The 14,365-nt window shown below is 36.7% G+C and overlaps 1 protein-coding gene across 1 annotated transcript; it reads right to left on the reverse strand.

The window, feature by feature from the left end:
• Positions 1-35: 35 nt before the first annotated feature.
• LOC134665959 (1-acyl-sn-glycerol-3-phosphate acyltransferase gamma-like) lies at positions 36-14,109 on the reverse strand. The gene is made up of 8 exons (XM_063523015.1): positions 13,949-14,109; positions 13,009-13,227; positions 12,501-12,673; positions 11,890-12,051; positions 7,055-7,255; positions 6,331-6,468; positions 3,742-3,961; positions 36-1,924 (listed from the first exon to the last, which is right to left on the reverse strand). The coding sequence occupies exons 2-8, from the start codon at positions 13,187-13,189 to the stop codon at positions 1,848-1,850; spliced, it is 1,152 nt and encodes a 383-aa protein (XP_063379085.1). The 5' UTR covers positions 13,190-13,227; positions 13,949-14,109; the 3' UTR covers positions 36-1,847.
• Between the last annotated feature and the right edge of the window lie 256 nt (positions 14,110-14,365).

Genomic DNA, 14,365 nt, shown 5'->3' on the forward strand with positions numbered 1-14,365 from the left:
ATTTTTTGGATATGAGAATAAAAAAAACTACAGTCCAAGATTGTAACCATATAATAAAAACAATAAATAAACATAATAATACAAATAATCTATCACAAATCTTGTGCTTTTTACGGTACTGACATGATTACAAAAATAGGGTTATAGGTAAGTAAGTACCTAAATTTTTATTTCAAAATTTTTCGCTTTATTATTTTTGCCAAAACTATCTTACTTAATAACGTTAGGTAGACATTAGAAAATATTTGCGTACGGATTTGTAAACCATCTTCAGAAAAAACGTAAACATGGCATACAGATGTAGTGCATACCGAATTGTTTTATTCTTTCTTTCGTATTTTCACGGAAACGTACGAACGTGTCTTGCTATTTCAGTCAGTCTTGGTACAAAATGTACTGACGTTGACTGAAGTAGCAAGACAAATACGAAAGTTTCCGAGAAAATACGAAGGAAAACAGTTACGCACTACATCTGTACTTATAACTCCAAATCCAACACTAAAATTGGTTTGGCTATCTTTCTAAAATACTGTTGGCTTTTGACCAAACTCACTGATATATTCCTAAAATCGTTGAATAACAAAATAAAGAGTTAAAATGTCGTTTCCAGTTGGACAATTTCAAACACCACAAGTCTTATTCTAAAAATAATCGAAGGGAACTATGAATCTATAAAAATACTACATGAATATGCACGAAACTATGTGGATGCAATTATATTTATATTTTACAAAAACTTGTCCTGTTAGGACATATTTATCAGTCTTTAAGATCAGCTTAGCTAGGATGGGTGAAGTTTTAAAACTAAAATAAGCCCACCTCGGGCATTTGTGCTGTAGGCCAAGCACATGACTGGCGCGACAGTATCTCGCGGCGAGATTAACCCGTCTTTTTCTATGTTAACAAAAGAGGGACGGGTTGTCTATCTCGCCGCGAGATACTGTCGCGCCAATAATGTGCTAGCCCGGCTGGTAGTAAAAAATTGTGCGTGAAGTAAAAAAGTAATAGTTCACATGTAATGTAAGGAATGCGTTCAGCAAATCGATAAGTAGATTTAAATGGTTAATTGCATCCATTGTTTCGGATCACTTGCTTTTAATCAATAGACTTTATAAAAAACAGTACCTAGGTGGGAAATTTATAACATATTATATGAAACATTTTGAAAATTTTAGGACATATTCCTCTCAGAAATGATATTATATAATTCTAATAGTCCACAGGTCGATAGTTTTAGGTACCTACATAGCAGTGGCGGCGCGTCCACATAAGCCGATTCCTACCGACTTGCCTGTTTTTGGACGTTTGAGCAGAGTTGTAAAGGAAATATTTAAGCCAAATTAGTCCCGGCTTGCCTAAGGACATGTTTGACGTGCCGCCACTGCTACATAGCACATTTTCTTGTTGGTTTAGTTATTAATTTACCACACATATATCATATGTATGTCTGTGGACAATTATGTGCTACTAGAATATAGTAGGTACTCCTCTAAGTAGAATGTAACCAAAAAATTAAACTGTGTCAATGAAATTAAAAAAGTAACATTTTTTAAATTTCCCACTTTCCCTAGTATCAAATTAAATGTTTCATTAATAGAAACAATCAAATTTAATATAAACAGTTTAGCCCCTTACGATATCACCAAATATAATACAACTACGAATAGAATACGTTGTCTTTTGTATTGCAACATTTACAGCTACAATACCAAGTTAAACACACCTAGAAAAGGCCGATTGTTAACTGTACAAAACATTATTTATATAAAGAATTTTCGTTATTTGATTTTATAGTATAAACTATAATATTCCTTGTGAATACTGTAACAATATAATGTACCTAACGTTTATTTTTTTTCAGTCCCATACGATGAGCCTTGGCTAATTTTTGACATGCCTATGGACTTCTGCAGGATGACGTAAACTGAAACAAAAGAGTACACATATTACTATTTCTGTAATGAATAGGTAATTAATTAATTATTGTGACCCAGCAAGAGATGAGCTTTAAACCCACTCTCACGTCCAATTTACAGAAGCAGACTGGGGCACAGTGAATCACTTTTTTTTTTCAAAAACTAGTTGCGCCATTTCAAATGTTTTATACAAAATAATATCAGTATAATTACTTCAAAAGTTACAAGTGAACTCACTCTTACGAACATTTTATAAGGTGGGGTCTTCGGTATTTTTTTGGTTACAAGTATAAGTCGTATAATTCGCCGTATTACATTACGGTTAGCCGTTTTCAAAAACATAACATCTGGAGAATTAAATATAACTCTGCGACTATCAGCCTTATTTTGCTATCAAAACCAGACATAGACACGAGATACAATTAAGTAGAAAATTGAAGACTCGGTCATGTTATCAATTATCATTATTTAGATGGTATTAGGTGTGTTTAGTTATACATTATCTAATCAAATTGATTTACAACAAATATAGACTAATTTCGCGGAAGCTAATACGTAAACGTAACTTACGCGACGGCCTAGCGGTAATTTAATCAAATCACCGTCTTATCGTACTAAACTACAACTATAATAATCCTTCTGATTAGATAAAATTTATGTGACAACCTAGGTTAAATATTTAAGTATTATTAGAATTACGTTTTGTGGAGTTCCGACAGTTCTTAGAGATAACATTTTTACTAATTTGCAATTCAATTGGAGATCAAAACCAGTCACTTAGATAACTGTCATATGAAGGACATGACATTGAATAATAGTCACACATTATCGGTCAGGCAGTTGCCGAGTACCTACCTTTCTATAGTTTCAATTATATAATTTTACCCATCGATAACGAACCAATCAATACGTCAAGTAGTCAGTAAGTAATGTAATGACACTAATTATAGTATAATACTTCTTATTATATGACAATGGTTTCCGCGCTTTATGCTTAGGTCAGACCTAAGCAAGTAAGCATATGAAACAAACGATTTGTAAAATTTTCTGCTAATAATAGACAAATCAATTAGTCGTTTAAAAAAACGTAGGTGTATATTACAGTTGACAACGGGTCGGGAATGTGACGCCTCTAAAGTTGCAGGTTCCGTGGATTAATGTAGAAGTATGTCTTTTGCCATGGTCTATCATTTCGATGGAACTTATCTCCAGAATAAATGAAGACTTCAAAGAACGGCGCTGCCACTACTGTGTAACAGATCCGTGAAATAGTAATAGCGCAAATATTCCTACCGCCATAGAATGACGTACCAGCGTTACTGGTGCTATAGATTATAATTTAGAATTGACTTACATCTTACGGCAAACCCAGCGCCCTGTACTTAACTGCTGTCCTGTCACGGTCGCCATGAGGTGACGTGAGAGGTATAATTAAACACAATCTAATGGTCCGTTTACTACTAACTCAATAAACTGTCTCCCTATACTACACTACAGTGGGGCGATGACATAGACTAGGAATCCTCTAGACCGAGTTTAGAGCAATTATTTCATGCAACCGATGATGCCAAAAATGCGGGGGTGCGCGGGACGAGGTGAGCGAAGTCCCGTGCCGTGATTGGCCCGTTCAAAGACACGGACATCACACAAAAACACTTTCGAGTCGAACATGGAGTAAAATTACCGTATGCGTGGCAGAGGGGGTAGCGCGACTATGCTCAGTCTGGAGGATGTTTTTTCTTTGGGCGGTGATATTCGTAAGGTAGCAGGCAGAGAATGGCGTGCCATGAGAGACTGAAGCAAGCTGATGATAAAATATACTTACATCCAAAAAATATAGCGACACCAATGGAAAAGTACAACAGTCTCCCACTAAGTAACAGTCCCATGAGGTAGTACATCATGGGTGTGAGCGTGATCACGGCCCAGCCGAGCGTGTTGATGAGCGAGTAGATCCGGACAGGATACTGGAATGGCTCGATTCGTTCAACGCCAGACTCTAGGAAGAAGTCGCCCGTGTTCTGGAAGGATTCCGCCATTTTGTCCTGAAAAGATAAAATTTGTTTCTTGTGTATTTGCTAAGGGCTTTTATGCACTGCGATTTTTTGCGGCGATACAAACGCGCGTTGATCGACAGCCGCATGATTGCATCGCGACGTCGGCGGTCTATTAATTATTTATAATTGATTGCAACGGGCGTTACATGCTTTGCTATTTCGCGATATGATAATGATGGTAGTTAATTAATGCTAACCGGTTGTATATAAAGGCCCTATTCGGTGATAGAGAGCGCGTATTAAAAACAAAATTTTAACTTGACCTGATGTATTTATCAAGTAGGTAAATTAAAACAATATACTTAAAAACTTTTAAAGGTTATCTAACTATCAATAACTATATTTATGGCTTGCAGTATATCTCCGATTAAAATTAATCTCTGGCAGTCAACACGCCTTACGAGATAATGTCGAGATAACACAATTTTGGGCAACAATTTGACTATTTAAGGTATACAAAGTATTAAGCGTATCTTCATCTACAGATAACTCTCTACTGCACTTGGGTAATTATATCTACAGCGCAATTCATTTATGCAAAAATATCAGATCATAATATGTCTAATCAGATTATGTCACGTGTACAGTGTACCTATAGATAGCACAAAAATAACAATATAACCACGATAACTCTTATTTTGATGTTTTCTATAACTGCAAAGGTTTAATCAAGCCAATTTGTAGTATTTTCGATTTAATAACACTAAAGGATTTAAAGTAATTCAGGCAATAACATAATAAGTTTATCTTACTTCACCAAGCGACACTACTACATAGATACACAGTTAGATTAATCGGTCACAGACCTACGAGCAACATAGACCTACGTGCATATGAATAAAGTTCAATTTCAGTTTTAACACTTCGGTAACGAGGCGTCCGAGTGACAGCTTTTGTGTTTGCCACGGCGTCGAAATCGAATCGAATCCAAAAAACTGGTCAAGTGCGAGTCGGACTCGCCTTTCAAGGTACATCACATAATTTTCAACATTTTTTTGTACGTGAAACGTCTTGAAAAACCCGAATGGGTCAATCAAAAACCAGATGTAACATGAAGTTTTCTGGCGTGGTGGCTTATATCTTTACATCTCTGAAGATTAAATGCCGAACAATAGTACAAGTGTCCAAATGCGTAGAGCTGAAAACAGTGAAAACTCGAGCGTCCGACGGGTCGCGCTTCCTACAACTTCCGAAAGTGTTTTAAAAGCGAAGGCCGAAGAGAGATAATACCTACAGGATGGCCAAAAATAAAAGTGTATTTCCGTAGCCAGGGAGGTTTTGGGATTATACTGAGCGACTTTTAGTATGGGACCAACCCCGAAATCGCGAAAAAAGAAGTATCCTCCCATAGAAAACGGACCAGCCTAAATGTATGAAACAGCCAAATTTTTCTTATAAATAGGAATACACTTAGTTTATTTTTTAGCCACCCTGTATACCTAGTGCTTTTTAAAACACGTAACAATAGTAACCTAATCAATCAGTACAGTCAGCAACAGAAGTTGCTAAGCGGGTGAGTGGTTTAAAATGATCTGGACGCGACTTTATAGTTAAGACAATAAGAGCATGTCAAGGTAATTTTGAACAACTTCTGCTGTTGACTGTACTACAAGTACCATTGCGGCTATGTGCCAGTTACAGCCTAGTCGCATTTTTTGTCTACAGTCCGACTCACGCTTGAAGCTAAAGGAACGCCACTTTGGGACGCTTCGGGCCTTCGGCCTTATGCGGATATCGGCCTATGGCCTTCGCAATAGCTGTCTACATCACGTTTCACTTAAACCATTGCGGCTGTGTCCCTAAAAAACGTTAACCGCATTTATGTTCTTAAACCCGACTCACGCTTGACTCTAGATTTCTAATACGTTTTCCTGTCATCTTTAGGTAAAGGACTATTTTGTGTATTTCAGAATTTTAGACCCAGTAGTTTCGGAGATAGAGGGGGGGGAATGGTAATTTTTTGTCTATTTTCTTGAATAACTTCTAAAATTTTTATCCTAAATTTATAACAAAAATATATTTGAGATTCCCAAAATGAGCTCTTTCGTTTGATATGTAACACGATATAGTTTTCAAAACTTTGTTTTTTAATTTTATCGTTTACCCCCCAAAAGTAGCCCCTATGTTTAAAATTCATTTGTTGACGTTACATATCCGTCTTTGGGTCACAGACTTACATATATGTACCAAATTTCAACTTAATTGGTCCGGTAGTTTCGGAGCAAATTGGCTGTGACAGACGGACAGACGGACAGACAGACGCACGAGTGATCCTATAAGGGTTCCGTTTTTTCCTTTTGAGGTACGGAACCCTGAAAAAGGAACAAAATACAATTTTAATGGCATTTAGAAGTTACCTTGACGACGAATAAATCGTGCACCCACTGCGAGGCGGCCGCCTCGTCTTCCGGAACGTTTTCCACGGGGATCCGCTCGATGTACAAGTGTGCGTGGACTTGCTTGCCGTACAGCAGGCTCGTTATGGTCGGGGGGTTCTACACAAAAACTCCAATTCATTTTGATATTCCAAATAGGCAACGACATAGCATTATTCCTGTAATGAATAAGTATTCAAATATTTTTTTTCGAATAATGTGTTAATTGGCCTGTAAATTTTTATGCTAGCCGTACTTTTTCGGGAAAACGAAAGCAGACATCGCAGATTAGATTAAATGATAAAGACAGTACGCCCAAGTGAAAAAACTAATTTAGATGTAGATTGTACAGTCGACGTCAAAGATATGTTTACATAATTCGCCTTATTGCAAAGGAGTAAGGTGCAAAAGTGTAAACATATTTTTGACGTCGACTGTACATGAAAGGGTAATTTTTCCATCCATTGTAAACCGTATGCCGTGGGATGACGGGAGCCGGCGCCACATTTAATTTAAGAGGATAGTGGAGGATCGCTTTTCCATACAAATGTAATCTCCATTTTCCTCCCTAGATATCCATTATGCTGATTGTACCTAAGACAGTCACACAAATCAAGACGAATCAAACTAGCTTAAGAGAAGTGGGTCAAACTGTTATACAGATATAAACTGGGAAAAGAGATTGTAAATAAAATGTAAAAATTACCTTGGCATCTTTGTCAAATGCCAGCTGAATGTTGTAAATAGCTGGTATCTTCCCCCTGAAGTGCGGCAGGCTGGTGGTGAACCCCCTCGTCCGAGGCGTCAGGTGATGTTTGAGGAGAGGCAGATTCTTCTCCTTGGCGAACTTTAGCGAGGCCTCATGTTTCTTCTTTGTGAAGCGAGTTCCTTCTGGGGTCATCAATAGCTGGAAACAATGATTTGTGTGATGTTTAAAAATATGCTATGACCGAGCTAAAACCAGAATATTGCTAACAAACATGAATGGGATTCATACCCCTCCCCTCTTAAGGACCACGACGGTCCTACTTGCAGCACGGTCCTACGTGTAAGAACTATTATATAATCTGTGCTTGTAGTACTAAATTACTACAATGAAATCTATAAACTCGACTTAGGCCCTCTTGATTTAACAGCATTCCCATCTTCATCAGTTACATGTGTGTAGTGACTACACTGTAGTCCTCAAATGTGCGTTTCTCCAGAAACTTCATAACTCGCACAGCAAAACTGTGGAATGAACTGTCGCTCGCGGTATCCTCTTAAGGCCCAGCCATACAAATGAAAAATCCTAAATTTGCCATTGAAATTTGAACCTATAGTGTAGGAAATAGAGTTAATTTTGCGTTGTTGGATAATGGAACGAAACAAAGCAAAAGCGACTCTGTTCCAAATAAATAGGATTTAAATTTCATCGAACTGAAGAGTATAACAATAGGTAGGACCGTGGGCCTTTAGGAGGGTATTACCGGAACGAAGAAAAGAGTACTCCTATCTACTATGCCGGCAACGCACTTGCAACCTCTCTGGTGTTGCAGGTGTCCATGGGCGATGCTATTACGGTAATTGCTTGCCATCAGACAATTTTTCTTGTAAGTATGTGAGGGATATTTACGAGGTCAAATATGATACGGATATTTTGGGCTTGTAAGCTGATGGTATGTCTATATGTACGTTTTATCGAATAATCGCTAACCAGTTTTAAATACGTATTTACAAAATGTTTATATTTGCACAAATGTTATTTATAACCCGTGTTAAACAAGGTCAACCGACTAAGCGAAACAAAGTTCGCTTTTCAGAGACCGAGAAAACAATAGCCTATTAAAAGTTATTGGCTCCATCAATCGGTATTCTATTTGTATTTCTAGAAAAACAAGTAATTGGATGCCAAATTCAGTTCTATAGAACTTTGATACCTAATTACGTTTAATTTCAACTTATTTCCAAAATCAATTAATAATTGCAATACAAACCGGTAAATATATATATAGAAATTAGTAAATTGCCGGAAAGTCATTCTCATACTTATTGAAAGTATAATTAATTACACATCCACACAATTTAGATACTGGACCATTAGTGGTCTAAGAGCTAATAGCTACGGCAATAGGTATGCAATTTGTAGAGCAACGAAATCCCTCTAGTTAGTGTGCCATACTATAGTTCGTTTTTTTTAGCATTAGAAATTAGGTAAACAATCTTGATGTGTCTTTTAATTGAAAAACACATTTTAAAAATAAATTACGGCAAATATGTATGTGATAAGTATGTGTGTATGTATGTATGTAAATGTGTATGTATGTGGTCATCCATTAATTACGTCACACGTTTAGGGGGAGGGAGGGGGTCAAGAAAATGTGACATATTGTGACATGGGGGAGGGGGGAGACACAAACTTTGTGACGTCACTTTAACTTCATCAGTAACCGAAAATTTATTTAAATTATTTAGTTCGCTGTACATTTAAATAACAAGTTTTTAAAACGAAAATAGTTTTTAATCGTTTAATTTTCTTTCCTAAGCAGTTTTGGGTTATAAAATTACTAATATTTATATCGTCAAAAATGTTTTGATAAAATATTAATAATACTTAGGTACTTAATTCGATTTGGCGATTTCGTAGAAAAAATGTGACGTCACACTAGGGGGGGAGGGGTTTGCCAAATGTGACCAAGTGTGACAAGGGGGGGGGGGGGTAAAAAAACCTAGATTTTGGTGTGACGTAATTAATGGATGACCCCCAATTATGAATCTAATACGATCATTTATATTCTTCTGCTTTCATAAGTAATAGTTTTTGATTTTTCAAAAGCGTTTTTCATTTAAAAGACATGTCAAGATCGCTTACCTTCTGGCAAGTTCTTTCTAATGCTATAAAAAACGAACTATAGCTAGCTCTCTGGCTATAGGTGCTTGCTAGGTATTGCTATAACTATTTATATTTGCTATCACCGATTTGAAGCAGTAGCCTTTTGGAGCCTAAGGGTTTTTAAGTTTTGCCGTTCCATAGCCGCGCGCCATGTCACAGCCCCTTTTGATTTTGACCCTAGCTAGAGTAAATACGTCCCTAACTGACAGGAAAAATACGTAATATACTTATCTTAGATGATAGGTTCATCTAGTTACCTACTCATTCTACTCAACCATGGACTTTGCTCGTTTTTCTTAGGGGTCATCCATTAATTACGTCACACGAATTTCTAGGTTTTTTGACCCCTCCCCCCCTCCTTGTCACACTTGGTCACATTTGGCAAACCCCTCCCCCCTAGTGTGACGTCACATTTCTTCTACGAAATCGCCAAATCGAATTAAGTAAGCACCTAAGTATTATTAATATTTTATCAAAATATTTTTGATTTATAAATATTAGTAATTTTATAACCCAAAACTGCTTAGGAAAGAAAATTAAACGAATAAAAACGATTATCGTTTTAAAAACTTGTTATTTAAATGTACAGCGAATAAAATAATTTAAATAAATTTTCGGTTACTGATGAAATTAAAGTGACGTCACAAAGTTTGTGTCTTCCCCCTCCCCCATGTCACAATATGTCACATTTTCTTGACCCCCTCCCTCCCCCTAAACGTGTGATGTAATTAATGGATGACCCCTTACTCGGTGATAATGATAATACTATTCGTAAATAGAGATTAGAATACGGATGTACTCTTGTATCCTGTTGTATGTTCTGTAAGCTATGCCCGCAACTTTGCCTCTATTTTTGTTTGATACACAATATAGCAATGAATGACATCACCTTATAAAACATAGTTCCCGCCGCGTCTGTCTGTTTGTGTTTGTTCGCGATAAACTCAAAAACTACTGAACGGATTTTCATGCGGTTTTCACCTAAGTATAGAGTGATTCTTGAGGAAGGTTTAGGTGTATAATATGTTAACCCGTGCGAATGACATCTGGTATAAATTTATTGTTTTAATTATAATCATGCCACCATGATAATCCATAAGCGCCACCACCATTCTACTAACCCCGGGTTAATCGGTTAAACCGGGAGTTACCATGGTTACCAGTACAATTTGACACTAAGTTAACGGTTTAACCGCTTAACCTCGGGTTAGTGTGATGGTGCAAGTGGCCCTTAGAGTTAATAAGCGCACCGACGATAAGTATGTGTGTAAGTTAGGAGTTCCTACATACCATATTTCATCAAAATCTGTTTTAAAGTTCACGTTAAGTGAAAAGACTGACAGAGGGACAGCGTTCCTTTAGCATTTGTAACTTGAGTAATTTATACTAATTATTTATATATAACGCCCGAACTTAGAGCCCCCCCCCCCCACATCTAGCGTCTTTCGAGCGTCGGCGTCTGGTCAGCGCTATGGAAAATGACGTCGCTGCGCAGTTAGAGTAGGCAAAGAGTTGTAGATGCCGACGCTCGAAAGACTACCCCCAAGTCATCGACCGCTTTGCAAGTCAACACGTGCGGTCAAAGTTTGCGCCGTCGCCACAGACAGACTGATAATAGCTTTTATTTAACAATATATTACACGCAATTGCTGTGATTACGATAACCTGCGAACTTATAGTAGTCTGGACCATTATCTACTACATTATTCATAATACTGTCTACTGTAGGAAATATAACTTGACCTGAAGATATGTCAATTAAACGGAGACCAGTGGCGGCGCGTCCATAAAAGCCGATTCCTACCGGCTTGCCTGTTTTTGGACGTTTGAGCAGAGTTGTAAAGGAAATATGTAAGCCAAATTAGCCCCGGCTTGCCTATGGATATGTTTGACGCGCCGCTACTGACGGAGACCATTTGTAAGATTCGACGATTCTCTTGGTAAGCGTTGTGCTGTGTTGGTGTATCCGCGTCTGGTTTGAGCGCTCGTGCCGTTAGGGTCAACGAACTACAGGCCTTCAGGTATGAGGTAAGGTAAATATTACGCAACGTGTTGATGCTGATGAGAAGATTCTCGAATCAAAATGTTTCAAGGCAAAGTGGATATGGGTTATAACTTGTTATGTTATAAGACATTAAATCGGTTACGTTTCTCTTGACCGTGAAATACTTAGGTTAAAATTTCAATAAATTTGATTACGTCAGTACCTATGTATGTATTACTAGGTATTGTATGTAAATGAGACATACAAAATAAACATGATAAATTTAAATAAATTTATTCAAAGAGATTACGTTGTGTCTCATGTACCTAATATAAATAAATAAGGTGCAGGGGGACAATTTAGACTGCTATAATTTAAATTAATCGCAATATTATTTTGCATTATTAACTAGTGTCCAGATAGCAAAAAAGATGTTTGTGACTCTAGTTAATAATGTAAAACATGGAAGATATTTCAATACCTAAGTTTGAATTACCCCCCCCCCCCCCCCCCCCCTGCACCTTAAATGTTTTGGGGACAATCTTAATTAATACAGGTCCAAGTATTAGTAACTTATCAAAAATATCTTTATTATGATAAATTAAAATATGCTTATAGTAGTAGTAGGAGTTATCGGTAATTTTATTGCTGTAACTGGTAAAGTAGGTATAAATAGTTGACTCACCCATACTGGATCTGGATAATCACATATTTCTTTAATCTGTTTCTTAATAATCTCCTTATCTTTATCAAAGGACCTCTCCAAAAATACGAATTCTGAGAACTTCCACATCCATCCAATGGGCGGCATGTACTGAATGGACTTCTTTGCATATGCTTTGCAATTCTGAAAGATTTTAAGTCATTAATAATAATACGGGTAAATTATCCCCAGGTTTTAGTATTACCATAACACATGATCCATGTTACACATGTTATCAATTAGATTTTTTGAATTAAAATAAAAACAATAAAGTCTAGTTAAACACCACCCAATAGTATGATACATTTTATAGACTATCAATCACAACCTAACCACAAAGGTTTAACTTTTTTTTTCTTATCCTATTAGTATCCACTGCTGGGCAAAGGCCTCTCCCCTTGATCTCCACAAGGTTTAACTTTAAAAGTTAAACCTTGTGGAGATAAATGAGTAAATTACTCATTTAAATTTGAGGGCAGGTGGGCACTCCATATATAGGAAAAGCAACTTGACAGGCCTTCAATAATGATCCCCAACCTGAGAGAACAGACTTTCCCTTAAAATATTATTTGTCAAACTAGGCTAGAACTTACCCCTAAAACTTGGATCACATCACAGAAATGCCAACCCATCAGCCAGTCTATTTCGAAGCTATGGTTCATAAAAAGGTAACCATGCTCTTTACCATAATACTTGTCATATTCATCCTTTTTTATATAGACCGACATTTTTGTTCTTGCCCACCATTGTGACATGAACACCAACTCTGAAAAAAAAACATGATAAATTAAAAAATAATTCAGGCTTAACCTAGCATTACACCTCCTAATACTAGTACAAAATTACCTACAATGAAATTTAAATAATTATTAGGTAAATGGAACAGATTTTGATTAAAAAACAAAACAAATTCAATTCTATTTTCTCATACCCTTGATTTTTACTGTGAATTTTAATATTGTATGGTGAGCCGTTTGAGGTTAATGTAGGTACTTTTTTTACTTAAATTATGTAAAGTTATTCATGCTGTGTACAAGTATTGATTTTCATATTTTAAATATGCTTAACATTTATTTATAAATTGTTTTAAGGTCAACTTACGGCTGTTTAATGAGTACGCCAGATAATAATTTATCTTTCTGTACAACCTCTTGTTGAATGGTCTGAGGCTAAACCATAGGGTTGCCTGCACCATGCTGAGTGCCAACCCTGACGTGAAGTAGGATATGGCAAAACAGACATGGATGAAGGTTGACTGTTTAATTATATCTAAACTTATCATTTTACAAATTTGTCAGCTACTTGTAGCAGTCATTAAATCTGAAAAGAAAAGTATTAGGACCAAATTAGATTTAAAATAATATAAGTATGGACATGGGCAGAACATATCAGTGATACAACTGTTCAAAATACACAAAGAAAAACAATTGAAACCTAAAGTGGTTTGGTATTGTGAGTTTCTGAAGTGGACTTTGTATTGATGATAATACCTAAACATGCTAAAATAAATTTATTTCTGCAACCTTACTCACAAGGCACAAAGTACAAAAATATGTACATAAAATTCGATTAGACCGTATTATTTACATAGAACGTAAGTAATTCGCGTCTGATCTGAGACCTTGAAGTTTTCGGAGTGTCCCTTAGCGATTATCATACTGACTATTTATCAGTATGAAGTTAAGTAGGAAAAGACAGATTGTCTTTCATCACATGGTGCTGCACGGTACACTGCGTGGGGACTATTTATATCAGTTTCCGTCCGCTTTCAGCAACAAAGTTAATAGAGTGGCATTCATTCATAGAAGCGGCATATAAATGTACCACTGTAGTACGTATAGTGTAGCAAGATCATAACTAACAGTTAGTAATATTTTAACTGCTGTTGTTAATACGTAGTAGAAAGAAAAGAACTTTAGAATAAGTAATAAACGAGCAAACGTCCGGTTCAAAATACATCATCGTGAATTTTATTACTGTCGAAAATATTATACAATACACGTTCCCCTAACTGAATTCCATTATTTTGTCTTGTACTTACCGATTACCAAATGCGGTAGGTAAATTCCATCAAACAGGGTAATACGAATCACTAAAATAAACTGCGGAATTTAGATGAGATTCACCATCACCATTAGCACATGACAAACGATTGACTGACCGCCCGAGCGAGTGAGACAGACTGGCCGAACATGGGCCGAACCGGACAGACTGGATCAAGGGCCCAACCTTTTCTGTTCTCTTTCACGACGCAGCAACTAGTATCATTTCTCTCACCTCGCTCTTTTAAAATGCCGTTTGTCAAAAAAGGACAACCATACTGTTGACAAGGCGGACTTCAAATCAAGTGTTGCCTTTCTTGATGCGCCCACCCTGTGTATGTGTGCGTAAAAGCGTATATGTGTGCTCTTTTAGGGATGTGAAAAGTCGATTTTAATCATGTTATATATCGATAAAC

This window comes from Cydia fagiglandana, chromosome 7 (assembly GCF_963556715.1).
Source record: "Cydia fagiglandana chromosome 7, ilCydFagi1.1, whole genome shotgun sequence".
In the NCBI taxonomy this organism is placed as follows: domain Eukaryota; kingdom Metazoa; phylum Arthropoda; class Insecta; order Lepidoptera; family Tortricidae; genus Cydia; species Cydia fagiglandana.

Excerpts from the sequence above, each read along its gene's own strand:
- LOC134665959 (XM_063523015.1), bottom strand. The coding sequence starts at position 13,189 with ATGATAAGTTTAGATATAATTAAACAGTCAACCTTCATCCATGTCTGT. Across the intron at positions 12,674-13,008 it reads GGCGTACTCATTAAACAGCC|AGTTGGTGTTCATGTCACAA; the intron begins GTAAGTTGACCT and ends TTTTTTTTTCAG. Across the intron at positions 1,925-3,741 it reads TGTCGCTATATTTTTTGGAT|TTTACGTCATCCTGCAGAAG; the intron begins GTAAGTATATTT and ends CTTTTGTTTCAG.